The sequence below is a fragment of the Symphalangus syndactylus genome, chromosome 12 (assembly GCF_028878055.3).
Source record: "Symphalangus syndactylus isolate Jambi chromosome 12, NHGRI_mSymSyn1-v2.1_pri, whole genome shotgun sequence".
Lineage (NCBI taxonomy): Eukaryota > Metazoa > Chordata > Mammalia > Primates > Hylobatidae > Symphalangus > Symphalangus syndactylus.
The window spans coordinates 132,600,968-132,617,028 of NC_072441.2; the positions used below are offsets into that span (position 1 = coordinate 132,600,968).

General features: G+C 41.2%; 1 protein-coding gene across 6 annotated transcripts in view; it reads left to right on the forward strand.

The window, feature by feature from the left end:
• The window catches only part of ZSWIM5 (zinc finger SWIM-type containing 5), a 184,396-nt gene that overhangs the window by 165,141 nt on the left and 3,194 nt on the right, over positions 1 to 16,061 (forward strand). For all 6 annotated transcript variants that reach the window (XM_055255735.2, XM_055255738.2, XM_055255734.2 and 3 more), the window contains 3 exons: positions 1,148 to 1,305; positions 14,761 to 14,924; positions 15,404 to 15,485. In XM_055255735.2, the coding sequence (XP_055111710.1) occupies positions 1,148 to 1,305; positions 14,761 to 14,924; positions 15,404 to 15,485 (404 nt within the window). The remainder of the gene's footprint in view (positions 1 to 1,147; positions 1,306 to 14,760; positions 14,925 to 15,403; positions 15,486 to 16,061) is intronic.

Genomic DNA, 16,061 nt, shown 5'->3' on the forward strand with positions numbered 1-16,061 from the left:
TGCTTATTTCACTTTCTTTTCTTTCCCTCTTTGTCATTCTGTTGGACCTGCTACCAAGTGTACCTTAAAATGGCTCAGATATTTTTATGTGATCTAGGATTCGTATCTGGATTCCTTGTTGGTGACTTGGTTCCCTGGCATTACTTATGGTTGATTGTCTGAGGAAGCTCCTAAGATGTTAATAAATAAGGAGCATTTAAGACCTGAGTCTTCCTGTTCAGTGGTTAGTCAGGCAAACTGAGAAGGGGTCTGAGCCCTTCTGTAGTTCAACTGAATCAAGGTTCCCAGAGCACAGGTCCCCAGAAGAAGCTGGGGGAAGTAGAGATAAATATGTTTACCCCAAGACTTGAGAACAATGAGCTGTGGGCATCTTGTTTCCAAGCTAGAATAAGATCCTTGGTTTAGGCAGTTAAACCTCTGGGATGTGGCAGACTGTACAGAAGAAGAATTTTAGTCAGACTGTAAGGCTAGGAGAATACCCTAGCTAAAACAGGAAATTCCTTGGCATGTATTTCTTATACTTTTAGAAATAACCAGGCTGGGTACAGTGGCTCAAGCCTGTAATCCTAGCACTTTGGGAGGCCGAGGCAGGTAGATTGCTTGAGCCCAGGAGTTTGAGACCAGCCTGGGCAGCGTGGTGAAACCCCGTCTCTACAAAAACAAAAAATACAAAAATTAGCCAGGCATGTTGGTGCACACCTGAAGTCCCAGCTACTCAAGAGACTGGGGTAGGAGGATCGCTTGAGCCCGGGAGGTCAGGGCTGCAGTGAGCTGTGATTGTGCCACTACGCTCCAGCCTATGCGACAGAGAGAGACACTGTCTCAAAAATAAATAAACAACCCTATGTTTCTTTTTTAAACTGTATTAACTTTTCTCTTTTCTTACAATATATCATACTATTCAACCCGATAGCTCTTGAACTGCCTTTCACATCTATTTGTAATGGAAACTATTCAGCGTTGAGTTCTCAAGTGCCCAGGCACTCACCTCATATAGTGTATAGTACCATAGGTTTAAAAACCTTCAAAGCTCTTAGTTAATCCTTTCCTCTCCCCAGTTCCTCCCCAGCAAAGAGCAAGCTTCTCTAAGGTGGCTCAGAAGCCCAGGGTCTGGATGGTGGCTGATGATTCTTCCTGGGTCTTCCAGGTTACCTGTTTTAGAAAACTCAGCTTCTGCAGGCGACACATCCCACCCTCACCATATGGTGTCTGTGGTGCCCAGCCGTTATCCTCGCTGGTTCACGCTTGGACACTTGGAATCACAGCAGTGTGAACTGGCCTCCACCATGCTGACTGCTGCCAAAGGTGAGCATAGATAGACCTTAAGCTCCAGCATTACCCATCTGCCTGCCCAGCCATGGCATGTCAAAGGCTTGGCCTGCAGTCTCCTGAGGAAGAGAAGCTCCTTGACCATTTAGAGTGATAGTGATCCTCACTTTGATTGCTGCCATTAGAAAGAGCACCTGGCCAGGCGCAGTGGCTCACTCCTGTAATCCCAGCACTTCGAGAGGCCGAGGCGGGCAGATCACGAGGTCAAGAGATTGAGACCATCCTGGCCAACGTGGTGAAACCCCGTCTCTACTAAAAATACAAAAAGTAGCTGGGCATGGTGGTGGGCGCCTGCAGTCCCAGCTACTCGGGAGGCTGAGGCAGGAGAATGGCGTGAACCCGGGAGGCAGAGCTTGCAGTGAGCCGAGATCGCGCCACTGCACTCCAGCCTAGGTGACAGAGCAAGACTCTGTCTCAAAAAAAAAAAAAAGAAAGAGCACCTGGATCCAAGCCAAAACTTTACCCTAGTTACTAATTGTAGGATACCGAATATGTAAAATTAAATGATCTTTAAGTTACTTCTAAGTCTAACCTTCTGTTTGATAAAATCACTTCACCTTTCTACACCTCAGTTTCAAATCTATAAAATGGTGATCATTGTCAATGACCTGTCAGCCTCCCAGGGCCACTGGAAGATCTAATGAAGTGATGACTAAGATAGAACTGAACTCCTTACAGATATAAGAGTTGGTGATTTTTTTTTTCGGTGCCCTGGTAAAAGATAGGCAGTCCAAAGTGATTCTCAGGCCTTTAAGCTCACATACATCCTGTTAGCTATGCAGGTTTCACCACAAACAGAAGTGAAAGTAAGCCCCTATATAAGAAGGAGCTATGATAAAATGCTAGCCACCATGAGCTCCTGAATATTTTAGACCAGGAAACTACGTGGATTTTGAAGTTTTTTTTTTAATTAAAAATAACTTTATGTGGTATCTTCTTATTGTCCCCCCAAAAATACATGCTCATTAAAGGTAAAAGTTACATATAAATTAACATAAAAATGATCAGCAAACAAATACAAAAATAGAACAAAGCATATGATCAGACAGTTCACAGAAAAGGAGATACAAATGGTTTTTAGACAACTAAAATACCTCGTATCACATTAGAAATACAAATTAAAATTAGCCTGAGATAACATTTTTTACTCATCTTATTGGCAAAAATCAACAAATCTGATAATGTGCATTCGTGTGAGGGGTGTCAAGTGGGGAGTGGTGGTAGCCTGCATGGAGTATCAGATTCCAAGCAGGATAAGGAGGAGGACTACAGATCTAAGGAAATCAATGAACCACAAGACTAATAAACATGAAGAAAACTATACCAAGGCACATCATAACCAAAATGCTTAAAACCAATAATAGAAGAGAAAATCTACTTAAAAGCAATCAGAGTAAAAAAGATACATTACAAAGGACAAAAAAACAAGTATGAGAACAGATTTCTAATTAGAAACAATGTAAGCCAGAAAACAGTGGGAAAAAAAATCCCTTAAAGTAATCTAAAAAAAAAAAAAAAGTATCAGGCCAGGCACGATGGCTCACACCTATAATCCCAGCACTTTGGGAGGCCAAGGTGGGCAGATCACTTGAGGTCAGGAGTTTGAGAACATCCTGGCCAACATGGTGAAACCCCTGTCTCTACTAAAAATAAAAAATTAGCTGGGCGTGGTAGTGCACACCTGTAGTCCTAGCTACTCAGGAGGCTGTGGCACGAGAATCGCTTGAACCTGGGAAGCATTGGTTGTGGTGAGCCGAGATCACACCACTGCACTCCTGCCCGGGTGACAGAGTAAGACTATCTCAAAAAAAAAAAAAAAAAACTGTCAAACTAGAATTCTATACCAATGAAAATACATTTCAGAAACAAAGATGAGGCCAGGTGCAGTGGCTCACACCTGTAATCCCAACACTTTAGGAGGCCAAGGCAGAAGGATCACTTGAGATCAGGAGTTTGAGACTAGCCTGAGCAACATAGCAAGATCCTGTCTTTACAAAAAATTTTGAAAATTAGCCAGGTATACTGGCAAGCACCCATAGTCCCAGCTACTCAGGAGGCTAAGGTAGAAGGACTGCTCGAGCCCAGGAGTTAAGAGACTGCAGTAAGTTACCATCATGACACTGCACTCCAACCTGGGTGACAGAGCAAGACCCTGACTCTTAAAGAAAAGAGAGAGAGATGAACTAAAAATCTTTTTCAGACAACCACAGTACAATTAGAAAGCAATAATAAAAAGATATTTTAAAATATCTTAAGTTTTGGGAAATTAAACCACATACGTGTATATTACTCATGGAGCACAGAAAAAAATCACAAGAAAATTAGAAAATCTTTTGACTGTATGAAAATGAAAGCACAAGTCAAAATTTGTGGAATGTAGCTAAGATTTTACTTATAAATTTTTAGCAATAAATGAAAAATGCTTCAAATCAGTGATCTCAGATTTCACTTTTTTTTTTTTTTTTTTTTTTTGAGACAGAGTCTCACTCTGTTGCCCAGGCTGGAATGCAGTGGCGCCATCTCCGCTCACTGCAAGCTCCACCCGCCCGGGTTCATGCCATTCTCCTGCTCCCGCCTCCCGAATAGCTGGGACTACAGGCACCCGCCACCATGCCCGGCTAATTTTTTTGTATTTTTAGTACAGACGGGGCTTCACAGTGTTTGCCAGGATGGTCTCGATCTCCTGACCTCGTGATCCGCCCACCTCAGCCTCCCAAAGTGCTGGGATTACAGGCATGAGCCACTGTGCCCAGCCCAGATTTCACTTTAAGAAGTCAGAAAAAGAAAACCCAAGGTAAGCATAGGAAAGGAAATAATAAAGATGAGAGCAGACAGGTGCGGTGGCTCATACCTGTAATCCCAGTACTTTGAGAGGCCAAGGAAGGCAGACCACTTGAAGCCAGGAGTTCAGGACCAGCCTGGCTAACATGGTAAAACTCCATCTCTACCAAAAATACAAAAAAAAAAAATTAAGTGGGCATGGTGGCACGCGCCTATAATCCCAGCTACTCAGGAGGCTGAGGTACCATAATCATCTGAACACAGGAGGTAGAGGCTGCAATGAGCCAAGATCACACCACTGCACTCCAGCCTGGGCAACAGAGTAAGACTCTGTGTCAAAAAAAAAAAAAAAAAATCAGAACAAAAATCAATGAAATAGAGAATAATCAATGAAACCAAAAGCTGATTCTTTGAAAAGATCAATTAAGGCCGGGCACAGTGGCTCACACCTGTAATCCCAGCACTTTGGGAGCCAAGGCAGGTGGATTGCTTGAGGTCAGGAGTTCGAGACAAGGCTGGCCAACATGGCAAAACCCTGTCTCTACTAAAAAATACGAAAATTAGCCGAGCATGGTGGTGGGCACCTGTAATCCCAGCTACTCGAGAGGCTGAGGCAGGGAGAATTGCTTGAACCGGGGAGACAGAGGTTGCAATGAGCCAAGATCATGCCACTACACTCCAGCCTGGAGGACAGAATAAGACTCTATCTCAAAAAAAAAAAAAAAAAAAAGAAAGAATGAAAACAACATAAATTAAATTTAAATCCCTGTCTAGACTGATCAAGAAAAAAGGAGATAAAAGGCAGAAATGACCAATATCAGAAATGAGAAAGGTGATATCACTACAGATTCTAAAGACATCAAAATGGTAATAGGAGAATATTACAAACAGCTTTATGCCAGTAAATTCAACAACACAGATGAAATGGACCACCTCCTTCAAAAACAAAACTGTCAAAGCTCACTTAAGAATAAATAAAAGCCAGGGCCAGGCTCAGTGGCTCACGCCTGTAATCCCAGCACTTTGGGAGGCCGAGGCGGGCGGATAACCTGAAGTTAGGAGTTTGAGACCAGCCTGGCCAACATGGCAAAACCCTGTCTCTACTAAAAATACAAAAATTAGCCAGGAGTGGTGGCACATTCCTGTAATCTCAGCTACTCAGGAGGCTGAGGCACAAGAATCACTTGAACTGGGAGGCAGAGTTTGCAGTGAGCCGAGATCGCGCCACTGTACTCCAGCCTGGGCGACAGAGCAAGACTCCATCTCAATCAATCAATCATTCAGTCATTAAAGGCCAAAGTGACTCACACCTGTAATCCTAACACTTTGGGAGGCTGAGGTGGGAAGATCACTAGAGGACAGGAGTTTGAGACCAGCCTGGGCAACATAGCGAGACCCTGTCTCTGCTAAAAATTTAAAAACTAGCTGGACATGGTGGCACCCGCCTGTAGTCCCAGCTACTCAGGAGGCTAAAGCCAAGAGGATTGCTTGAGCCCAGGAGTTTGAGGTTACAGTGAGCTATCGTGCCACTTCCTGGATGAGAAAGTGAGACCCTGTCTCTAAAAACATAAATATAAACAGGTAGGTGAGTCGAAAAAAAATGAACCAGCTATATGTCCAAAAGAATTGCGAGCAGGAACTCAAACAGATAGTTGTACAACAGTGTTTATAGTAACATTATTCATAATAGCCAAATGTTCATCAACAGATGAATGGATAAACAAAATGTGATATATATAGACAATAGAATATTATTCAGCCATAAAAGGAATGAAAGTCTGATACATGCTACAACATCAGTGAACCTTGAGAACATACTAAGTGAAATAAGCTAGACACAAAAGGATAAATATTGTATGATTTGACTTACATGAGATACCTAAAATAGCTGCAGGTCGGGAAATATCAATGGATTCAAAGCTAGTGCGTGAACATTTGAAGAACAGGATATTCATATAGTCTCAAGGTACCTCTTCACAAAATATTTATCAATCATAAAGGAAAAATGTATAACTTTACAGTCGAAACCTGGCCAACACCACTTTAATCAACTGATCACGGTTAATATCATCAGAAATGGATGAAGTCAAAAACATAGATTACCTGATAGGAAACAATAAGAACTCAGCATCACTTCTGTGACGTTACAGCCAAAAGTGCAAATGTACATCTAATAAGGAAACATCAGGAATACCAAATTAAAGGACATACTACAAAATAACTAGCCTGCAAAAGTGTCAAGGTCACGAATGTCAAGGAAAGATGGGGAAATTTTTCCAAATTGAAGAAGACTTAAAGACACATGACAAACAGTGCAACACATGAACTTGTATAAAATCTTTTACTATAAAAGACATTTTGGGGACAATTGGTGGAACTTGAGTGTGGTCAGTGGTAGGTGGTGGGAATATATCTGTTAATTTGCTGCGTTTGATGGTTGTGTTGCGGGGGTAGAAGAGTGTCTTTGTAGGAAATACTACAATAGTCAGGAGTGATGGAGCATCAAGTCACTTACTTTCAAATGGTTCAGAGAGAAGAAAAAAAATCTCTGTTCTATTCTTCAAACTTTTGTGTAAGTAAAATTATTTCAAAATAAAGGTTTTGTTTTAAATTTTATTTTTTAGTAGAGACGAGGTCTTGCTATGTTACCCTAGCTGGTCTTGAACTCCTGGCCTCAAGTAATCTTCCCACCTTGGGCTCCCAAAATGCTGGGATTACAGGTGTGAGCCACGACACTTAGCCAAGGAAAATTATTATTTTTATTTATTTATTTTTATTTTTATTTTTTGAGATAGCGTCTCGCTCTGTCACCCAGGCTGGAATGTAGTGGTGCGATTTCCGCTCACTGCAATCCCTGCCCCCCGAGTTCAAACGATTCTCCTGCCTCAGCCTCCCGAGGAGCTGTGACTATAGGTGCCCACCACCACGCCCAACTAATTTTTGTATTTTTAGTAGAGATGGGGCTTTGCCATGATAGCCAGGCTGGTCTCAAACTCCTGACTTCAGATGATCCACTCACCTCAGCCTCCCAAAGTGCTGGTGTTGCAGGCATGAGCCACCACGGAAAACTTTTGATAAAAAAATGTGTTGACAAAGGTGTGGAGAAACCTTTTTAAAACTCAACTATATGTTGTCTATAAGAAACCCACTTTAAAGACACAGATAGATTAAAAGTAGAGATGGAACCAATAACCTAAATGGAAGAGCTAAAGCCATAAAACTCTTACATGAAAACATAGGAATAAGTCTTCATGACCTTGGGTAAGCCAATGGATTCTTAGCTATGACATCAAAAGCATGAACAACAAGAAAAATACATAGATAAATTAGACTTCATCAAAATTTAAATCTTGTGTGCATCAAAGAGCATTATCAAGAAAGTGAAAAAGCAGCCAGGCGTGGTGGCTCACCCCTGTAATCCCAGCACTTTGGGAGGCCGAGGTGGGCAGATTACCTGAGGTCAGGAGTTCGAGACCAGCCTGGCCAACATGGCAAAACCCTGCCTGTACTAAAAATACAAAAATTAGCTGGGTATGGTGGTACATGCCTGTAGTCCCAGCTACTTGGGAGGCTGAGGCAGGAGAATCACTTGAACCTGGAGGCAGAGGTTGCAGTGAGCCGAGATCATGCCACTGCACTCCAGCCTGGCCAACAGAGTGAGACTCCATCTCAAAAAGAAGGAAGAAAGAGAAGAGAAGAGAAAAAAAAGAGAAAAGAGTCAGACATGGTGGCTCACACCCATAATCCCAGTGGCTTGGGAGGCTGAGGTGGGAGGATCACTTGAGCCTGGGAGGTCAAGGCTGAGCCATGATCACACTACTGCACTCCAGCCTAGGCAAGAGTAAGACCTTTTCTCAAAAAATAGGCCGGGTGCAGTGGTTCATGCCTGTAATCCCAGCACTTTGAGAGGCCGAGGCAATCACATGAGGTCAGGAGTTTGAGACCAGGCTGACCAACATAGAGAAACCCTGTCTCTACAAAAATACAAAAATTAGCTGGGCATGGTGGCAGGTGCCTGTAATCTCAGCTACTTGGGAGGCTGAGGCAGAAGAATCACTTGAACCAGGAGGCAGAGGTTGCAGTGAGCTGAGATCGTGCCACTGCACTCCAGCTTAGGCGACAGAGTGAGACTCTGCCTCAAAAAAAAAAAAAAAAAAAAAAAAAAAAAATTAAAATTAAAAAAAAATTATAAAATAAAATCAATAATCTAAGTTTGCACATTAGTAAAATAGAGAAAGAATAAATAACAGTTTATAAGTTAAGCTTCCACATTGGGAAAATAGCAAAAGAAGAGCAATGTAAATCTAAGTTAGCAGAAGAAAATAAATAACAAAAATTAGAGCAGAAATCAGTGAAATTGAAAGTAGAAAAACAGTAGGCAAAAATCAATAAAAGCAAGACTGGTTCTTTGAAAAGATCAATAAAATTGATAAACCTTTAGGCTAACCAAGAAAAAAAAAAGAGAGGAGATCTAAATTACTAATATCATAAATGAAAGAGGGGCCATCTGTACTGATCCCCATGGACATTAAAAGGATAATAAAAAAATATTTTGAACAACTCTATGCCCACCAATTTGATAACTTAGATAATTAGATGGACCAATTTCTTGAAAAACACAATCTACCAAAACTCACAGAAGGAGAAATAAATAATCTGAATAGGCCTATATTTGTTAAAGAAATTGAATTAATAATAACCTTCCAAAATAGAAAGCGCCAGGCTCAGATTATTTCACTAGCGAGTTCTACCAAATATTTAAGGAATAAATGGTACCGATTCTCTAAAGTCTCTTCCAGAAAATAGAAGCAGAGGAAACACTTCCTTACTCTATGAGGCCAGCGTTACTCTAAAACCAAAACTAGATAAAGACATTACAAGAAAGGAAAAGTACAGATCAGTATGACTCATGAGCATAAATGGAAAAATCCTGAACAAATTTTAGCAAATCAAACCCAACAGTTTACAAAAAGAATGAACCACAAGTAGGATTTATTTCAAGTATGTAAATTGTCTCAACACTTGAAAATCAATTAATGGAATCTGTTAATTCCATTAATGGAATTTATTCTTTCCACAGGCAAAGAAGAAAAGTCATTCATCAGTAAATGCAGGAAAAGCATAACTGACACCCATTCATAATTAAAAAAAAAAAAAAACCCTTAGCAAACTAGGAATAGAGGAGAATTGCCTCAACTTGATAAAGAACTTCTACAAAATAAACCTACAATTACCGGCTGGGTCTGGTGGCTCACACCTATAATCCTGGCACTTTGGGAGGCCAAGATGAGAGAATCGCTTGAGCCTGGGAGTTCAAGACCAGCCTGGATAACATGGCAAGACCTCATTGCCACTAAAAAATGAAAAATAGCCAGTTGTGGTACGCACACTCCTATAGTTCCAGCTACTTGGGAGGCTGAGGCAAGAGGATCACTTGAGCCTGGGAAGTCAAGGCTGCAGTGAACCATGATCGTGCTACTGCACTCTATCCTGGGCAAAAGAGCTTAAAGACAAAAAATTAAAACCTACAACTAACTACCATTATACTTAATGGTGAGAAACTAGATGCTTTCCCTTTAAGATCAGGAATAAGACAAGAATGTTCCTCTTGCCACTTCTATTCAGCATCACACTAGAAGTTCCTAATACAATAAGATAGGAAAAGGAAATAAATGATATACAGATGCTCCCTGACTAATGACAGGGTTATGTCCCAATAAACCCATCTTAAGGTCAAAAATTCTTAAGTGAAATCATTGTAAGCCAGGGATTGTTTGTACATATTGGAAAGGAAGAAATAAATCTGTCTTTGTTCACAAATGACATGATTGACTATGTATGAATCCCAAAGAATCAATTTTTAAAAAAACTGGAACTAACAAGTAATTGTAGCAAGTTTGCAGTATATAAGATTAATATACAAAATTCAATTGCTTTCCTATATGCCAGCAAAGAACAATTGGAATTTGAAATTAAAAACACAGTACCATTTACATTAGCACCCCAAAAATGAAGTACTTAGGAATAAATCTAACAAAATATGTATAAGATCGATATGAGGAATACTGTAAAACTTGGATGAAAAAAATCAGAGATGATTTAAATAAGAAATGGTCCATGTTCATGGATAATAAGAATGTATATTAGGAGGTTAGTTCTTCGCAACATGATCTGTAGATTTAACACAATCCCAATCAAAATCCCAGCAATTTATTTTGTACATATCAACAAACCCTTTCTAAACTTTGTGTGGAAAAACAAAAGACCTAGAATAGCCAACATAATATTGAAGAAAAAGTCAGAGGCCTGACACTACCCAATGGAAACACTATAATATTAATCAAGACAGTGTGGTACTGTTGAAAAACTGACAGATCAATGGAACAAAATTAAAAGGTCAGAAATAGACTCACACAAATTAAGTCAACTGATACTGAGAAAGGAGCAAAAGATTGTCTTTTCAACAAATGGTGCTAGAAAATCTGGATATTCACATGCAAAAAGAAATTAATATAGACGCTGACCTTAGACCTTTCACAAAAATTAACTCAAAATGGATCATAGACCTAAAGGTAAAACACAAAACTATAAAATTTCTAGAGGATGGCCAGGCGTGGGGGCTCACACCTGTAATCCCAGCACTTTGGGAGGCTGAGGTGGGCGGATCATCTGAGGTCAGGAGTTCAAGACCAGCCTGGCCAACATGGTGAAACCCCATCTCTACTAAAAATACAAGAATTAGCTGGGCGTGGTACCTTGCACCTGTAATCCCAGCTACTCAGGAGGCTGAGATAGGAGAATATCTTTAACCCAGGAGGCGGAGGTTGCAGTTAGCCAAGATCGCACCATTGCACTCCAGCCTGGGCGACAGAGTGAGACTTGGTCTCAAAAAATAAATTAATTAATAATAATAATAATTCTAGCGGGTAATCTAGGAGAAAATCTAGGTGATTTGGGGTTTGACAATGACTTTTTAGATACAACACCAAAAGCAGAATCATGAAAGAAAAAAATGAGTAGTTGGAATTCATTAAAATTCAAAACTTAAACCCATGAAAAACTGTAAAGAGGCCGGGCATGGTGGCTCACGCCTGTAATCGCAGCACTTGGGGAGGTCAAGTCAGGTGGATCACCTGAGGTCAGGAGTTTGAGACCAGCCTGGTCAACATGGTGAAACCTTGTCTCTAATAAAAATTCAAAAAGTAGCCAGGAGTGGTGGCGCATGCCTGTAATCCCAGCTACTCAGGAGACTGAGGCAAAAGAATCGCTTGAACCCAGGAGGCAGAGGTTGCAGTGAGCCCAGATCACAGCCATTGCACTCCAGCCTGGGTGACAAGACTGAGACTCCGTCTAAAAAAAAAAAAAAAAAAGAAAACAAAAGAAAGAAAAACTGTTAATAAGAAAATAAAAAGACAAGCAGACTGGGAGAAAATGTTTGAAAAACATCTGATAAAGGACTTATATCCCAAATATACAAAAACCTCTTAAAACTCAACAATAAGAAAACAACCCAATTTTAAAATGGGGTAAAGATCTGTAGAGACACCTCACCAAAGAAGATACACAGATATCAAACAAGCATATGAAATAATGCTCAACTTATATGTCATTAGGGAATTACAAATTAAAACTACAGTGAGATATCATTACACAGTACTAGGATGGCTAAAATCCAAAACTGACAGCACCAAATGCTGGCAAGGATGTGGAGCAACAGCAGTTCTTATTCATTGCTGGTGGGAATGCAAAATGGTACAGTTACTTTAGATGACAGTTTGGTCTTTTTTTATGAAGATCAACATAGTATTACTGTATGACCCAGCAGTTATGCTTCTAGTTATTTACCCTATTTGAAATTATTTGAAAACATGTCTACACAAAAGTCTGCATATGAATGTTTAAAGCATCTTTATTTATAATTGCTCCAAACTGGAAGTAACCAAGATGTTCTTCAAAAGGTGAACGGATAAATAAATTGTCATATATCCATAGAATTGATTATTATTTCTAAATAAAAAGACATGATTTCTCAAGCCACACACATTCAAAAAAAAAAAAGACATGGAAGTTTTGGGTGTAAACTCTGAGGGAAAAAAAAAAAACAAAGATATGGAGGAAACTTAAATGCGTATTGCATGTTGTAAAAAGCCAATCTGTATTATCACACTAGTCTTTAAGTTAAAAAAAAGAAGAAAGAAAAAAGCCAGTCTGAGAAGGCTGCTTACTGTATGATTCCAAGTACATGATATGTTAGAAAAAGCAAAACTATGAAGACAGTAAAAAGATCAATAGTTGCCAGGGACTTAGAGGGAATGGAGAAGGGGATGAACAGATAGAACACAGGAGATTTTTAGAGAGGTGAAACTATTTTATATGACACTGTAATAGTGGATTAATAACATACATTTGTCAAAACCCATACAATGGTATAACACAGAGTGAACCCTAATGTAAAATGTAGACTTGAGTTAATATATGCATATTGGTTCATCAGATGTACCACGCTAATAATAATGTACAATCAGCCCTCTGTATCTGTGGGTTCTGCATCTGTGGATTCAACCAACCATGAATCAAAAATATTCAGGAAAAAAAACTCCTCAAAGTTCCAAAAAGCAAAACTTTAATTTGCTGGGCACAAGGCACTATGTTGAATCCACATGTAATGATATATAGGCATTGTATTAGATATTATAAGTAATCTAGAGGTGATTTAAAGGATATGGGAGGATACGATGGTAGGTTATGAGAGACTTGAGCATCCTCAGATTTTGGTATCCAAGGGAAGTCATGGACGCAATCCCCCACAGGTACAGAGGGATTTCTGTATTAATATTGGTTTACCAAATATACCACATTAGTATAAGATGTTAATAATAGGGGATATGTGGGAACTCTCTGTACTATCTGATCAATTTCCTGTAAACCTGAAACTGCTCTAAAGACACAGTCTATTAACTTAAAAAACTGTTTTTAAAGATGACAGAAGAATAAAGGAAATCTCTTGCATAATCCTGGCACCCAAAAACAACTATTAATAAGACATTGGCATAAATATTCCTGGAGATTTTCTATTCATATATATGCACACACACTATGTATCTTTTTTTATAAAAATAGAATCATAGAATCTCTACTAAAAATACAAAAAATTAGCCGGGTGTGGTGGTGGGCGCCTGTAGTCCCAGCTACTCGGGGGGCTGAGGCAGGAGAATGGCATGAACCCAGGAGGCGGAGCTTGCAGTGAGCCGAGATCGCACCACTGCACTCCAGCCTGGGCGACAGCACGAGACTCCGTCTCAAAAAAAATGAAGAAATAAAAAATAAATAGAATCATAGAATATTACAAATTTTTATAATTCTCACAACAATTGTTTCCATTTTATAGATGAAGTTATTGAACTCTATTTTTTTTTTGAGAAGGAGTCTCATTGTGTCACCCAGGCTGGAGTGCAGTGGCCCAGTCTTGGCTCACTGCAGTCTCTGCCTCCCAGGTTCAAGCTCTTCTGCCTCAGCCTCCTGAGTAGCTGGGACTACAGGCGCACGCCACCATGCCTGGCTAATTTTTGTATTTTTTTAGTAGAGATGGGGTTTCACCATGTTGGCCAGGCTGGTCTCAAACTCCTGACCTCAAGTGATTCACCCACCTCAGCCTCCCAAAGTGCTGGGATTACAGACGAGAGCCACCACGCCCAACCTGAAGTCATTAAACTCTTAAATGGCGGAACCAGGTTCAGTCCCCAGTGTGTTTTATTCCAAAGCCTATAGTCATACCATTCCTCCTCTTTGACTTTATCAGCAGTTACAAAGCAAAACATAAGGCCTACTTTTTGTTCTATCTTTACTTAATATATTTGTCCTTTATAAGATATAACAGTCTTTCATACACCACTGCCTTCATCCAGCAACCTTCACCTCATATGTTATATTCCTTAACTCTTTGTGCTTTGTATAGAATCCCTGCCTATTGAATAAGAACTGGTGGTGGCCCCGCTCCTTTTTGCTCCAGGGAGCTCTAGTGAGAAGCAGACAGTGGGACTGGCATTCTTTTTTGGCAGTAATGTGGCTTTCTGTCTACTGTATAAGTAGCTCTGGAAATTCAGGTGTTCAAGAAAATTATTTCTGGTACCTAAAGATCCTGAGGGTTGCCAGGCGCAGTAGATCACAGGGTCGGGAGATCGAGACCATCCTGGCTAACACAGTGAAAACCCGTCTCTACTAAAAATACAAAAAATTAGCCAGGCGTGGTGGCGGGTGCCTGTAGTCCCAGCTACCCGGGAGGCTGAGGCAGGAGAATGGTGTGAACCCGGGAGGCAGAGCTTGCAGTGAGCCGAGATCAAGCCACTGCACTCCAGCCTGGGCAACAGAGCGAGACTCTGTCTCCAAAAAAAGTAAAAAGATCCTGAGGGTAGAGGGTATTAGGTAGAGACAGATGAAAAGGTGGAGAGAATAGGATTCACGTCAGGGTCTGGGGAAGGAAGGAGCCTCAAATGTGATTAGTGGAGACAGCTCGATAACCCAGAAGGGGCGGTAGCGTTCAGAAGGATTCAATGAATTGATAGCAGCCATTTCAATGAGTATCTGTTGCAATCAGCTGACTGTTTAGTAAAACTTTAAAATAGACCCTGCCCCTTCTCTTGGCACCTATAGGAGACACTTTGAGACTCCGAACAATTCTAGAAGCAATACAGAAGCACATTCATTCTTCCTCCCTCATTTTCAAACTGGCCCAAGATGCATTCAAGATTGCTACTCCCACTGACAGTAGTACTGACAGCACCCTGCTCAACGTTGCGCTGGAACTTGGGTTACAGGTATGGAGGAAGAGTAGGCCATCCCCAGTTTAGACCTCTGACCTAGTGACAAATGGCAGAAGATAAGATCTCTGGGAGACTGGGCATAGGCCAAAGTCTGGCTCTTTCTTTGTGCCCAGAACACAAGTTCTAGGCTAGGGAAAAGGCAAGGATTTCATAAATTGGGCTCCACTTTTAAGTTAAGGCCAGAAGCAAGATACATCTTTAGGCTTCATGGGGTCCGTATCTTCTCTCTACCTCCCCATTTCTACAAGTCAAGCAAGGTATGATAATAAGGACTTTGCTGCAGATCATCAGAGAAGCTTCCTATCTGGTTGGTGGGAGGGCTGGGAAAGAAAGTAACTGTATTTTATGTTTATCAGGGGAGAGACCACTGTTTAAAGCACCAGAAAATATTTGTCGCATAAATGAATGGTAAGGGGAGGGAGAGGTCACAACAGTTAGGCATAGCCCACTGGAAAGGCCTCTTTTGTGCCCAGGTGATGCGGATGACCTTATCAACCCTTAACTGGAGACGCAGGGAGATGGTACGATGGTTGGTGACCTGTGCTACAGAAGTGGGTGAGTCTCTCACCTCGCTCTACCCCCAGGGGAAAGGAGTTTCTAGGCCCTTCTTGGGACAGGACAATCAATCCTTAGAGCTCTCATATTCCTATGAGATCTTAGGCCCATCAGGAGATGGCCTAAGAAAGGATGGGGCTGCTGGTAGGAGAAGGTGGCCTCTGTTCAGCCAGCCCAAGCCCTGTCCTCACTGCCTGAACCATATCCTGATTCAGTAGCACTTGATCCTCTCATCAGAGACATGTCTAAGAGAATGAATTTTCAGTTGCTACTCAAGTGCTCCCTTGGGAGGTAGTGGGCCCAGTGGTTTGGTCCCCGTCCCTGTGCATGCTTGTGAAAAACTCCAGACAACTTAGAGGCTCAGGACCCTTTCTAAAGCCCAAAGCCCCAGCACAAGACTCTACCCTGAGAGGCCCCACTTCAGCTAGAACCCCTGACAGATCTGCAACCCATGCCTCAGGGCAAGCAAACCCCAGGCTCTACTGTCCCATCCTTGTGAGGGGCTAAGAGCACCTGCAGAAACCTTCAACCCTCTGACCTGGGGAAAGAAGGGATACGAAGAGACCCCAAACAGGG